This window comes from Atta cephalotes (assembly GCF_000143395.1).
Source record: "Atta cephalotes unplaced genomic scaffold scaffold00001, whole genome shotgun sequence".
In the NCBI taxonomy this organism is placed as follows: domain Eukaryota; kingdom Metazoa; phylum Arthropoda; class Insecta; order Hymenoptera; family Formicidae; genus Atta; species Atta cephalotes.
Window position 1 is genome coordinate 2,689,197 of NW_012130065.1, and position 14,396 is coordinate 2,703,592.

Consider the following 14,396-nt stretch of genomic DNA (forward strand, 5'->3'; position numbering starts at 1 on the left):
TTTAAACATTTGGATAATAGTATTTTTTTTGTTATTAATAAATTTTATCATGCATCAAGTTCCCATACAGCACAGAAAGAAATTGTAGAAACATTACAGAACCACTCTGAGTCAATTGAAATCGATTAAAAAAATGACGATATGAAATTTATCAATAAAGTTCGGACACTGCTTTATTCTTGCGTTCACCTCAGGCATAAATACATTATCGATCACATAATTAATATTTCGATAAATCATTTTCAACAGCTTAATTGCTTATCATAATGATTGTATTCAAATTCGATATTATACAATCTTTTGATTTCATATTTAAATAAATATAAAACTTAGCTAAATGGCCGTCAAATAATTAGATTAATACATTTTTTATTTAAATATAAAATGAATTATATTAATTATTATATATCATAAAAATGACTGTTAAACTAAAAAGATTGTACTACAAAAATTGTAAAAACTTATATTTTTATATTATTATTATAGTAATAATTAAAGAATTACAGTTTTGCAATGTTCATGAAATATTACAAGCATATTATTAACATTTTGCATATTGTTAATTTATATTTCTGTTATATCTCTGCAATGTTTCATTGCAATCTACATTGCAACTAATATTGCAACATTGCAGCAATATTACTTCAATCTTCTGTGCTGTATGGATTAGTAGACAGCGATTTTATGTAATGTATTTTAGAACCGATTGTTCCACTTTGTGGTAAATTTTATCTGTTGTAAGAAGTAAAATTACCCAATTACATGCGCGAATTATCTCACAGATAAAATTTAACACATTTAATTTTAACATTCAAAATTTACCAAAAAGTGGAACAATCGGCCCTTATGAATGGAATCGATTAGAAATGAAGAAAATTTGAGGAAGAGATATTTTTATTATTATTTTTATTTGGGAAAAGTCGCTATTTTGTAATTCAATAGATTTACACACACATTGCGAAAACGAATGTAACATGCACGAATGTAAGGGTATATACACACAACTTACATTGCCGCATAAACATATCATTTTCTTTATGCATATGCTTATGCAGCTATGCAAGTTGTGGATATATCATCAACGGGTGTATTTTGTAATAAGTACAATCAGAAAGAAACTTGAGAAACATAATGGTCCAAAACTTATAAGGGCCATTACACACAACTTCCGCATAATTATATGCATAAAGAAAAATATCTAATCACATTTTTGTCAGAGAAACAAATATAGTATATAGGATATAATATATAAGATTGGATTGGATTGGATGATTTTCTTTATATATATATATATATGTTTATGCGGTTATGCAAGTTGTGTGGAATAGCTCTAAGCGCAAAATGCCGCACACTACTGCCTTCTGACAAAGTGGATATAAACTATATAACAATATCCACTTTTCTTAGGATATCGTCCATTTTTGGACGATAGGCTAGAGATGATAAATCGATATTTCGTATACTCGTGCTATATGTAGCACGATATTATATCGAAAGACACTGTTAGAGGATTTCAAGCCATCGTCGATCAGAAATCGTATATTCCACAATACATGATTTCTGATAAGTTGAAATTCTTATTCTCTTGGGATCAACACTGCAAATGCTTTGAAGCGTTTTTTAACTGATCAGTTTGTAAAATTCTTTCTTCTAATTAGTCCATCAAATGCTTCAAAACATTTGTAGCTAGACTTTTACCATAGCCTCTGTTCTTTGTTCCTTGTTCCTTTTATTGTTCGGAATCTCTTAAAGTTTTATTTTGAAAGTATATTAAGCCTGTAGCATACGATGTTACTGGATTAGAATCGTACTGACAGCATCGCAGCCAATACGGTGGCAAGATTCTAATCCAGTTAGCAATCCAGTAGTAGGAAAAGCATTGTGTGTCGCAGGCTTTACTCCAATTTTCCCGCGAATTGTTAGAAAGATTAGGTTAAATTCGGCTCTGAAAAGCAGACGACGGGCTTCACATATACCAATATATGCCTACTTATGTATTGTATGATAATGTATACGGGCGATACAGAGCACGTGTTTTCTCATCAGCTTACATCATTTACGTCGTATGTCGTTTCATCATGAATGGTATAAGTTTGGCAGACATACATGTCCAAAATATTCAGTATCCGGTAGTAATTATTAATCATCAATGATTATGCGAATATTTTTTCTGCCGAAAGCTCTAGCGCGCGATACAAGGTAGTCTTTTACTCAGAGGCCACTTTTCCTACTTATCAGCTCGATGACGTTTCTTGAAATCTTCTCATTAATCGGACCTAACATCGAGACGGAGTATAACGTGATAAAGAAATGTTTCACGAACAAGAAGAGCCCGTACCGAAACTCTCAAAGAGAGATATCTTGCTTACATCATTTATTGTAAGTTTCGTCCGTGGTTGCCGGCTGATTATTAAATTTATATGCAAGTTATCTAGCTATATTATTTTTTATATTATATTTGTTATTTTTTCTACGTTTTTTGTAATTTTTTGAGAATAATTGTTCATATTGTTTATATAAACTACATATTCCATTTATAATTCACAACCGGCTAATTATTATAGCTCATATTTTCCTCATCAATCTCATATCAATCTCAAATCATATTTATCATTTAAATTTTACTGATTTATTCCACATGTCTACTGTTACAAATTGATTTTCATAAATAACCGTAAATAGTTGCGTTTTATTTTCTTATAAATCATTTCTACATCATCAATAGATTGCTTGTTATTAATATTTCGAACGTAAAAAACTAATTTTGGCTAATATAAGGTTAATAAATTATTTTAATATATTATTTTATTTTTTAACTTTTTAATATAATTTACCATTTATTGTTTCTTTGATATCTTAAATATTTAACTTAAATTTTAATAAATTTTTTTTTATCAAATTATTACTGACAAATATAGAACAGACAGAAACTTTTGTCTAGAATAACATAGTTAAAATATTAAAATACTATCAATAGATTTTAATAGACATCAATATGATTTTATTAAAAAATAATTGTTACTTCATGTTAGTCAGGTGCTCTTGCAGGAGTTATTTGTGACGTGACACTTTTTCCATTGGATACCCTGAAAACGCGCTTGCAAAGTCAACATGGATTTTTCCAATCCGGCGGTTTCAGGTACCTGTATAAAGGCATAGGGCCTGTAGTACTAGGTTCGGCTCCGTCAGGTACAAAATAAAACACAGTTATACAAAAAAAAAATATTTTTCCTCTAATATTAATGAAAACATTAATGTTACAGCTGCTATATTTTTTATTACTTATGAAGGAATAAAACAATATTCGCAACCAAATATACCAAATCAGTATCACTCCATTATTCACATGATCGCAGCATCATCTTCTGAAATAGTAAGTAATTGCTAATTGTATTCAATAATGGTGCTTTCCACTTAGTGAGACAAATCAACATAAACATTTTATCTTTCTTAACGTTCAGTAACAAAGATAGAACGTTGCCTTGCGTCATCAAATGGAAAGCATCTAATGTTTTATAGGTCTATTTGTCTGCACTAAGCCGATATTCAAATTATATATAGATTATTCTTATATTTAATATCATTTTACAGTTAAATAAATGGTCATATGAAATTTTCATTTTGAATTAATATAAGGAATCATTCCTTAGAATATTTTATAATATTTAAAGATCATCTTGTCAAAGATCATATTTTATAAATATCGAAAATATAATAAAATTTGATTCACATATGCAGACTGCCTGCTTAATTCGGGTACCAGTTGAGGTTATTAAACAAAGGAAACAAGCGCTTTTGTCTGATTCGCATCGACTGAGATTAAGAACATTATATCGCGGTTATGGAAGCACTGTCCTTCGGGATCTGCCATTTGGTGTGATTCAAATGCCATTATGGGAACATTTCAAGTTTTATTGGACCCAACAAATACAACGGGACTGCACACCTATGGAAGGTGCCACTTGCGGAGCTGCGTCAGGTAATAAATCTAGTATTTAGTAAAATAATTTTAGAACAATAATCTTACTTATATGAGATTTTTAATTTTTTTTTATCTTTCAGTTGCAATATCAGCCGCCATAACGACGCCATTAGATGTTGCAAAGACCAGAATTATGTTATCTAGCACATCTGCAGAAAAAGAGGAAGTTAAAATATCAATAATGTTGAAAGACGTTTACAGAGATCACGGTTTTAAAGGGTGAGGATTGTATAAAATATATTTTTTTTTCAATCGAAATTTGTTTCTGAAATTTTATATAATGTTTTTAGAATTATTTAGAAAAATTATAAGAAAACGACTCAAATGATTAAAATTCAATACATGTAAGAAAAAAGCTATGAGCTAATATAATATATTTATTACAATAATTCTAATATTTATTATAATAATTATCAAGATAATTATAAACAAACATAGAAATTTACTGACAAAATTTAATCACAAATATAACAAAACGTTTCGATCTATCATGAGGTCATCTTGAATATTGTAACAAATATATTGGCTCGTAATTCCTTTCTTATATATATTTAATATTTTCAGGTTGTTTGCTGGTTTTTTCCCGAGAGTAACTGGTTTTACTATGGGTGGGTTTATATTTTTTGGTGTTTATGAACAAGCTAGAGAATTTTGTTTATCCTATCTTTCTTAGTCGCCATTAAATGAATGAATTATAAAAACTAAGTTATGTGAATTACATACAATTAGTAAAGAGAGAAATTTTCTCACTCACAATCAGTAATATTCTACTGGAATAAATAAATTCCAAAAGGTAATAATAACTCAATAAATTTGATTGAATTAAAAAAATTTTTTTTTCAATTTATTCTAATATTTTACTGTAACAAAATTAAAAATTCTCGTTTATCTATTTTCAGCCAGTCAAGGAATTTCGAAGTAAAAACAATTTTTCAAGTTTCTATGTAATAATAAGTACAAAATTTTTAACATAAAAATTTAACATAAAAATAAAAAAACTACATTTCATGTACATTTAGAAATATAATTCTATCACTGAATCTTATCAATCGCGATTCATAATCACATGAATGTGATTATGAACAAATATCATTTTACTAAAATTTTACTAAAATATGAAAAAAAAAGAGCTAAATGATCAAGAATCACATATTTAAAATTTTAAACTGCTTATCACATAATTTTTCAAGTATACAAAATTGTATGTGCACATTCCATACATTTTTAAAAAATCTGCTATTTGCTAAAATATCTAATCTATTTTTGCGAAGTTGTATTATGCTAACAACATTGCATATTTAAAATTCTGAGCTTTTACTAATAAACAAAATAATATCACACTGGTCATTAACAATACATTAGAATCTATTTCATTATGTTTATCATAATATCAGAGATAAATTATCTAGTATAAAAAAGCATAAAAGAATAAGTACAATAAGTACAAATACTGATTATATTAGATTGCGCAACAATACCTTTCCCCAGTTTTTTTGCTTAGAACAATTGCTTCTTCTACCTTTTGCAAATTTTCAGGATTGGATATGAAATCTTGTATAATTTCATCAAACAATTCGACTATAAAGAACAAATATAATAAATATCATTTTGTAAATAAAATAAAACAATGTTTATTAAATGTAATACTTTCTTACCTACGTTCTCTCCCGTTTTACTAGACGTTACGAAAAGTTTGGTCTGTGTACCACTCGCATATCTCTCTACAACATTTTGTATATCTGGATCGTCTGATACAAAACCTTCATCGCACAAATCCTTCTTGGTGGCACAAAGATATACTTTACAATTCTCTTCAATGCTTCTAAGTTCTCTTACCCAGTGCTTCGCTCTTTGGAACGTACTCGATTTTGTAATATCATAACACACTATGGCAGCCTTGGCACCACGGTAATATGTTCTAGTCATTGCGTCATACCTGATAATTAATGATAACAGCACAACTTATTGGTATTATATTATAACGAATTCGGTCACTTGCATTACATTAGATTAGTGTATACTAAAAGTTGCTATGCTTAAAATTAACAAAGTTAAATGTAAAATGTAAATCTTTTCAATGAATGAATTTAAATACTCAAAAATGATATTGTTACATTATTTGATGGAATATACATATATTATTTCATTATTAAAATTGATTATATTTTTTATGCCATTTTTACTTTACATAAAGTAGTTTTAATGTGCACTAATTTAATGTAAGTGAATGTAACCGAATTTATTATTAGTTATTGGGTTTCCAGCAAGAAACAGATACAATTAATACAATGAATTATTACATCCTTATTTGCCAATTAAACAAAAATGAAATAATCATTATATTATATTACACTGTAGCTGCTTTCTTTTAGGAGATATAGTCGATACAAATGTTCATTCTATTATTCATTAAATGTCAAGAATGATAGAACATTTGTGTCTTCTAAAAGAACTGTATCTCCTAAAAGAAAAGCACCAATTTTAACAGCATCTCAAAATTTCGAGTTGGGTAGGGTTACACATGATGTAATAATTTTATATACTTACTTCTCACTGCCTGCAGTATCCCATATTCCCATAATAAGTGTCACATCGTTCACTTGCACTCGCTTCGCTGCAAACACAGTGCCTATTGTCTGCGGCATAATTTCAACTGGATTAATTGGTATGACGCCCTCCCTTCCATTTAGACGATTCTCAGTGCAAACTTTAACACAACTTTGTTACTTTATAATTTTCTTTCCACAATGTCGCGGACTAAGGAAACAAGATGTACCATATTAGTGCTCGCAAATTGACTAGGCCCATTCTTTTTAGCTGCATTTCTTTTACAGAATATCTGTTAACAATTTGTTTCTTGTTTTTCCTTTAATTTCTGTAACGACTCCCTAGTGAAAATTTTTCTCATAATTTTTATATGAATTGGAACATTTTTCAGAAATATTCAGAAATATTCGGAAAGTTACAGAATTCTCTCAGAATTTCTCATATAAGTGAATTCTGAAATATTCTGAAATTTCTCATCTCATAATTTTTAAAAAGTATTTTTAAATTTTTTAGATTTTGTAACATTTCATCAGAAATTATATTTACAAAAAATCTTAAAAATCTTACAATATATTTCATAATTAACATATATGAAAAATTCTGAGAAAAGATATAGATTTTCTGAGAAATGTTCCAATTCGTAAAAATGTGAGAAAGTTATAAAATTATAGAGAAATTCTGAAAAATTATATACACATTCTAAAAAATTATACGAAAAATTCTGAGAAAAATTTTCAGGGTTGTATCAGCATTGAATATCAGCACTGGTGAAAAATATTATAACTATAACGGATTACAATTATAATACTTTTAAAAACTAATTTTTTTGAAAGCTTTATTTATTTATTTTATTTATTATTTTGTGAATTAAATTTAAAACGAAATATTATAATTATAAATTAATAATTTGAAACACCCACAAATGTATAATTGTATACTTTCACATTAGGTCTATTTACATTGCTTGCGTTTCTGCAATCATTATTTTTGCTATCTTTCTCTTTAACACCCGAATATGTATTTATATCATTAAATGTAAAAAATTTTGGGATTTCAACACAAATAAATATTATAGTCATCAATGTATTTAATTTTAAACGCACGAAATTAAAACTGCCCAGTTCAGCTAAAAGGAATAGTCCTGCTATCGGGGAGGATTTTAAAAAATTCTAAGGAAAACTACGTCTTTTCTCTTTCCTTTGTCAACAATCTTCTTTGTTGAATCGTCTTTTTCATATAGTATGTACAAGAGAGACATTAACGCTATTAGACATGCCCTTTATTAATCTTCATATTCTTTCCGTTCTTTTGAGAAATGAAATAATTAGGTTATTCTATTAATTTGATACAAACACGTGTAAAAAACGTTTTCTTCTTAATTAAATATTATGGAAGTGCGAAGATCTACAACTGCGTGAACGCACTCTCGTACACACGCATATAATCGAGTAAATACTTACATTCTGGTAGGGCCTATTGCAGTTAAACGAGTCATGTACATATCTTTCCATGAGACTCGTCTTTCCCACCATCGCGTTACCCAATAATACGACTTTTAAATCCACGCGACTCATATTTGACTTCAATCGATTGCTCTTCCTCTTCAAAAGAGCTTTGTTCTCAGAGTATCATGTAATGTACATGTATACATACACAAGGTTATGGCATAAAAAGCCACTTTACATTGACCGATTGACGTTCCGAAACGCACTGAATGACTGAACCACTGAACAGCATTGAACGATACTGATCATGGCGGAATCAAACAAGGTATTGCGCATGGATACTTTGCACTCAATTACACATGATCTTCTTATTGGTTATCGAATGTTAAAGAAGGATGAAATGATATATCATGCGCATCGTACGTGAAACGGAAGACACTGGACTTTGGCTTCAGAATTCAAATACTTCAAACCACTTCAGATTTTGCTTCTCTTTTCCTCTCCCTTACATGTAGAAAAGAAAGAAATATTCCTTTTATGTCAATACTTTATAAGAATATACCAGTGAAGTTTACCGAAAGGTGGAACAACCCAGTCTATATTTCGTACGCAAACTGTACCTCTTTGACGTATTGATTATATAATAAAAGATGTATGAGAAATAAATATGGTTTTATTTTATTATATCACAACGTAAGAGAAATAAATAATGTTGTTGGTCTCTTATAATTCACTGCTCAATATAATATATTCAGTAAATATATTTTTTACTATGCTGTTTTAAATAATGAATCTAAATACTTCAATTAATAAAACAAGGATTTTACTTAGAATTTTTTCTCTAAAAAAACTATCAAATACTCAAGTTTTTATATTTAGGTTTTTCATTTCTTGATTGTGATTTAATCTTACTTAATTTGATGATAATATAAAAATCGCATTTTTCTAGTTATAATTAAATCACTGCAAACTAGAGAATAAAAAATTGGACTTAAATAATATTACGTATACTTTTTTGAAATACACAGCGTATATAATACATAAGATGCGATCTATTTGACACTCAACGTTCGCAAGCATTATTTGCTCTTGTTTAACATTCAATAAACAAGAAAAATGATAATCTATAAATAATTTCATAAGCATCAAGTGAAACGCATCCATAAATATAGATTAAAAGGAATCTCATTTTCAGATATTCATGTATACATTTTTATATGATGATATATACACGTATATATTTTTTAGTTTACATACGAGGAGTTTACATACTTGTTAATTCAAGTAAGAATTCCATCGCTTCCACCTCTTGAATTACATTCTCTCTCGTAAACTATGTAACGAAACTAGAGGTTCATAAATATTTTTTTAAACAGATATACGAATACAATAGATTTTTGCTTTTCGAATATTAGATGGTTTTCATTATTATTATTATTATTATTTATTTGGCCTTTGCTTGCGCGGCAACTGCGGCCATTGCAGCCTTAACTGTCTCTTCATCACCCAGGAACTTCATAGAAACAACAGGCTTAAAATTTTCATCCAATTCGTACACAAACGGGATACCGGTCGGTAGATTTAGTTCCATAATTTGCTCATTGCTCATTTCTAAAAAAAAAAAGATTTATACATATTTCATAAATTGTTATAAAATAAATGAAATAATAAATAAAATAAATGAAGTAAAGCGTCTTACCATCCAAATGTTTCACTATGCCACGTAAACTGTTTCCATGAGCGGCTACAATGATCCTCTTGCCCTCTTTCAATTGTGGAATAATTGTATCGTTCCAGTAAGGTAACGTCCTTTCGATAGTCAATTTGAGGGATTCAAACTTTGGAAATTCGTCAGGCTTTGGTCCATCGGCATAACGCGCATCTTTCACTATTATGTCATAATATTTGTGATCAGATTCCATTGATGGTGGTGGTACATCAAATGATCTCCGCCAAATCTTCACCTGTTTCTCTCCATATTTGGCAGCAGTTTCTGCTTTGTTCATACCGGTAAGACCACCATAATGTCGTTCATTCAAACGCCATGTCTTTTGAACAGGTAGGTTTTCTTGATTAATTTCCTTCAGAATCAATTTGAGTGTCTCATGTGCTCTTGTGAGTACTGATGTATGAGCTATATCGAATATATAGCCTGCATCCTTGAGAGCCTTTCCCGCAGCTATAGCCTCGTTCTTGCCTGCAAGAAGATTTCTGATATACAAATAATTTTTAATTTAATTTTTAATCTTTTATATTCTTATATAAAACTGAGCTTAACATGCTTTGTAATAACCTAATATATAGTTCTTCGAACATCTAAATCAGTAAACTATATTCCGTGCAATCAATAAACTATTCTATCAGTAAACTATTCTTGAGATCTCTATAAATTCATTCGATCAATAAAAATTTTTGTACTTATGTTAAATTTGTTGATTAGATGAAATTGATATAATACTTCATCTTCATTCATTTATGAAAAATAATAAATATCACAAAGATTTAATAAAATTTTTAAATCCAATTTTAATTTAATCGTTTGAGATGTCAAATGTTAAAATATTTATTAGTGTGTACAAATGCACACAATACAATTTGTCAAAATTAAAATATAATGAATGAAAGATTTTTATTATCCGTATTATATCAAGTTTTAACGTGACGTGATATTTAATATAATTTAAGATGTACGACTGCAATACGTCAATAATGTTATTCAGAAGAGAGACTCAAAAGATTAGTATGGGATCACGCGACCTTTCGCCCTTGAAACGGCGAATTGGACGAACACATTTATGCCGACATTTACGCACCCTTGTCCGACAGTTTGGAATCATACCACCCGCAGAAAAGATTCAACTTATTCCACTCGCTCTCGCCGTGACGAACCATAACAATTCTGTATTTTGACATCTTTTCTGATCGCGAAACTCAGATAATCTACGACAGAAGCGCACAATGAACACAGTTCGATACAGTTCGATACTTTCGCTCAGCTTCAGTCAATCCCTTCCCCCCTATTCTTTGCGATTATTTGAGGAGTAGGGATAAAGCTTACTAGGCCGGTAAGCCGATATTCATATTTCAAAATATATGATAGACATTTTACATTTTATAATAACATTTACATTTGTTATATGTTGTTCGTGCACGATATTAGATTATTGAAAAAAATTCTTATTTAAGCATTTCTTATTTAAGTAGGTCTGTTCTTTATTCCAGCATTCTCTGGACTTCAATTTTTTGCACCTCGTGCACCTGGTGTTGCTAATTTTGAAGTAATTTTAGTAGAATTTCTATCAGATTTGAAAATTTTTTTTTTACCTGAAAATTTTTTGGAAGTACAAAAATTTAGACTTTTCGGGGGACTTTTGAAAAGGAAAATACAAAAAAAGTTCAAATTACAACTAAAATATTAAGAAAATTGCAATATAAGGAATTACTTTCGAACAGACTTGGCAACAAGCCATCCAGTTTAAAGAGTGCAGGGAATAAAAAACAGACCTCATTTCTCGTCGATGATAGTCGATGATGGAATATACCCTAGATATACCTTATAATTCTCACGTACTCCTTTTTTTGACATTTGTAGTTTGTATTATATTTCAATTGATAGAGTGATATAGAATTTGAAGTTAATCGATAATCACAGAAACAGGAGTTCAAAATTTTCAAACTGTCGACGATGCAGTGTACAGTGACAATTTCTGTTCGAGCACAGTCAATATGAATAAAATCATTTATTCAAAAACAGTGAATATTCTTTCAATTTCTGCTCTTTTAAAACAGTTCAAGGAGGATCATTATGCGTGATCATGTATAGCACATATGACAATAGAATGGATATCGCTTAAGAGAATGCGGATAATCGCAGACAAATTTATGAGACTGCAAAGTGTAATTGTGGTATATGCTTTATTTGCAAAAAGGTGACCGTCTATTATACTAGAATTATGGAGATAATGAATACCGAAAACACTGGTGAGTTGCATGCATCACTATCTATAAAGCACCGTGACAGTCTCCTGTCAATCTCATGCAACTGGCAGATCAGCAATAATAAACAATTTGTTGATGCTGTCACCATTGCGCCAATACAGTACTCATCTGCAAGGTAAGTGACTTGATTACCATAGCCTTTAAGTTAACAACATGATATTAAAATAATATAAACATTTGTAGAATAAACTGCGAAGACGTAGCTTCAGTGGATACTTGTATTGCTTTACAACCAATGAGTTCTAATACAGAACCATGTATGCTGAATATTAAAGTATCAAATTGTCAGAAGATAGCACGTATTGCTATTATTTCTGAAGGTAATGTCCTAGAAATCTTCAAACAATTTGGAGAATATGAAACAACGATACACGCTGAATTCATAGATGAGTATGAGGAAAATATAGTTTTCCTTGGCGAAACTATGATACATCCTCCTACTACAGAAGTTAGTATTAAGGTAAGCTGACTGTTATTTACATGAATACTTTGATTTTACATTTAATGTAATAAAATTTAAATCAAGTAAATGCCTATAAGAGCCAATATTAAATAAATGTATATATATTGTTAAATAAACATTGAAAAACAAATCATTTTAATTTACGTTTGGATTATCTTTAGTAACTATAAATGATCGTCATAATTAAATATTTAATATTTACTTTCTAGTTTATTAGAACAAAAAATAAAGGCCCTCTTATGTGGATATATGGTATAAGATTGTTTTTGACAGACTCTACAAAAGAGGCAAAATCTAGTGCCTTTGACTATGATATCATACAAACTTTTCTCAGTAACGCTAGCAATGGCAAAATGAGTCAAAAGTCTGAGATGGCAAAGAGAGTTGACGATAAACAGGAAAGTATGAGAAAATATAGAGAGAAACTTTTGGAGACATTTGCAGGCTCAAAATATGACGAATATATAAATAAAATTGAAAGAAGCGATAATAAAAAACAATTTTTAAATTGTGGAGATAATTATGAGCAGTCAAATGCCACCGAATGTAAAAATAGAATTGAAAGAAGAAATAGTAAAACGGAATATCCAAATTGTGGAGAGAATTATGAAAAATCAGATATCAAAACCTGTATTGATAATAAGACAGAATTTATAAAAGAGACAAAATCCAGTATTGTCAATGATAAAGATTTTATTCAAACATTTCTCAGTAATATATTTCTCGGTAAAATGAGTCAATCTATGTTTGAATTTTACGATAACCGCGATAATAATAAAATTGTGAATAACGAGCAGTTTAAACAGAAAATTTTGGAAACTCTTACATCAGACTCGGATCATTTCAAATGGAAAAATGAAATTTCAAAAAGAGATAATGGAAAAGAATGTCGAAATTGCGAGGCTGATCATGAACAATTGAATTCTTTTGAATGTAAAAATGGAAATATAAGAAATAGCGACGAAAGTTGTATAAACCGAGAAGATAATAAGAAATCCGATATAGATATTAGAATCTATATCGAGAATAAATTTCATGATATGGAAAAGAGATTGATAGAAAGAATAGAAGAGATGGAAGCGAGTACCAATCAGAAACTGGATGCTATTTTGGAAAGACTTGAATCACGACTGAATGTACAGTAAATGTATTTTTTAGTTATTAATTTCTTATTTTAAGAGTAATATATTCTTTATTATAATATAGGGGAGCATGGATCTATGTGGTAGCATTTGATACAATTTATTTCCGAATATTTTGAAAGTAAATAGAGATTGAATTAAAACACGTTGCAGTAACAATCGATTTCAATAAATTTTTTTTACATTTAATAAAAGAAAAAATTTAAGTTATCAGATATTTAGTAACTTAAGAATGTAAATAGTGAATAATTTGTTGAATATATTTTTTTGCTTTTGTGTTAATCAAAAGATCTGGCTCATTTTAACAAAAATAAAGTTCCTTTTATTATTTTTATGTAATCTTAGAATAAATTTGTATTCATTTATCATGTATGATATTTTCAAATTTTGTATCAAAATCACATACAAAAAATTGCACATTTTTAAATTTATATTTAAATAATTTTTAATTCACTTAAATTTAATATATTTTAATCCTAGCTATACTTTTTTTTTCTTTAATATATATATACATACTTGGATTTTTATCTATATTTGTTACATAACTTCTTTGTTATTTGTTTATCTATATTTGTTACATAACTTCTGTAAAAAAGGATATTTCAATTAATTTTTTTTTTAATCAATGGAGAATTAATTAAGGAATAAGTCCATGATGTGTAAAAATCGATACAATTAAGTAATTTCAAGATATATATAGATTCAAAGAAAAAGAAAAATTCAGAATTATGAAAAAAAATCTTGATTTAGCAAATTGCATTGGAGTTTCTGGAACCGCAGTGTGTATAGCTAGGGTTAACTTGTCTAAATAGTAGAAA

The 14,396-nt window shown here is 28.8% G+C and overlaps 4 protein-coding genes across 4 annotated transcripts; 2 read left to right on the forward strand and 2 right to left on the reverse strand.

The window, feature by feature from the left end:
* Positions 1-2,310: 2,310 nt before the first annotated feature.
* LOC105619651 (S-adenosylmethionine mitochondrial carrier protein homolog) lies at positions 2,311-4,655 on the forward strand. Its single transcript, XM_012201207.1, has 6 exons — positions 2,311-2,379; positions 3,033-3,189; positions 3,264-3,373; positions 3,739-3,979; positions 4,063-4,201; positions 4,547-4,655. Exons 1-6 carry the CDS (start codon positions 2,311-2,313, stop codon positions 4,653-4,655), a joined length of 825 nt encoding a protein of 274 aa, XP_012056597.1.
* A 786-nt stretch (positions 4,656-5,441) lies between these two features.
* On the reverse strand, positions 5,442-8,103 carry LOC105617834 (ras-related protein Rab-24-like). Its single transcript, XM_012199388.1, has 4 exons — positions 7,990-8,103; positions 6,530-6,618; positions 5,638-5,918; positions 5,442-5,560 (listed from the first exon to the last, which is right to left on the reverse strand). The coding sequence occupies exons 1-4, from the start codon at positions 8,101-8,103 to the stop codon at positions 5,442-5,444; spliced, it is 603 nt and encodes a 200-aa protein (XP_012054778.1).
* A 1,069-nt stretch (positions 8,104-9,172) lies between these two features.
* On the reverse strand, positions 9,173-10,893 carry LOC105619762 (phosphoglycerate mutase 1). Its single transcript, XM_012201315.1, has 3 exons — positions 10,788-10,893; positions 9,674-10,171; positions 9,173-9,585 (listed from the first exon to the last, which is right to left on the reverse strand). Exons 1-3 carry the CDS (start codon positions 10,885-10,887, stop codon positions 9,419-9,421), a joined length of 765 nt encoding a protein of 254 aa, XP_012056705.1. The 5' UTR covers positions 10,888-10,893; the 3' UTR covers positions 9,173-9,418.
* A 1,034-nt stretch (positions 10,894-11,927) lies between these two features.
* Positions 11,928-13,581, forward strand: LOC105619870. The gene is made up of 3 exons (XM_012201422.1): positions 11,928-12,088; positions 12,157-12,433; positions 12,646-13,581. Exons 1-3 carry the CDS (start codon positions 11,928-11,930, stop codon positions 13,579-13,581), a joined length of 1,374 nt encoding a protein of 457 aa, XP_012056812.1.
* The last annotated feature ends 815 nt before the right edge of the window (positions 13,582-14,396 follow it).

Bases quoted from the DNA above. Each gene is read 5' to 3' on its own strand.
- LOC105619651 (XM_012201207.1), top strand. From the start codon at position 2,311: ATGTTTCACGAACAAGAAGAGCCCGTACCGAAACTCTCAAAGAGAGAT. The intron at 3,190-3,263 runs GTACAAAATAAA...TTAATGTTACAG, and splicing joins ACTAGGTTCGGCTCCGTCAG to CTGCTATATTTTTTATTACT. The intron at 3,980-4,062 runs GTAATAAATCTA...TTTATCTTTCAG, and splicing joins CACTTGCGGAGCTGCGTCAG to TTGCAATATCAGCCGCCATA.
- LOC105617834 (XM_012199388.1), bottom strand. From the start codon at position 8,103: ATGAGTCGCGTGGATTTAAAAGTCGTATTATTGGGTAACGCGATGGTG. The intron at 6,619-7,989 runs GTAAGTATTTAC...ATTATGCCGCAG, and splicing joins GCAATAGGCCCTACCAGAAT to ACAATAGGCACTGTGTTTGC. The intron at 5,919-6,529 runs GTAAGTATATAA...ATTAATTATCAG, and splicing joins GATACTGCAGGCAGTGAGAA to GTATGACGCAATGACTAGAA.
- LOC105619762 (XM_012201315.1), bottom strand. From the start codon at position 10,887: ATGTCAAAATACAGAATTGTTATGGTTCGTCACGGCGAGAGCGAGTGG. The intron at 10,172-10,787 runs GTGCGTAAATGT...ATCTTCTTGCAG, and splicing joins TTCCAAACTGTCGGACAAGG to GCAAGAACGAGGCTATAGCT. The intron at 9,586-9,673 runs GTAAGACGCTTT...TTTTTTTTTTAG, and splicing joins CATAGTGAAACATTTGGATG to AAATGAGCAATGAGCAAATT.
- LOC105619870 (XM_012201422.1), top strand. From the start codon at position 11,928: ATGGAGATAATGAATACCGAAAACACTGGTGAGTTGCATGCATCACTA. The intron at 12,089-12,156 runs GTAAGTGACTTG...AAACATTTGTAG, and splicing joins ATACAGTACTCATCTGCAAG to AATAAACTGCGAAGACGTAG. The intron at 12,434-12,645 runs GTAAGCTGACTG...TTTACTTTCTAG, and splicing joins CTACAGAAGTTAGTATTAAG to TTTATTAGAACAAAAAATAA.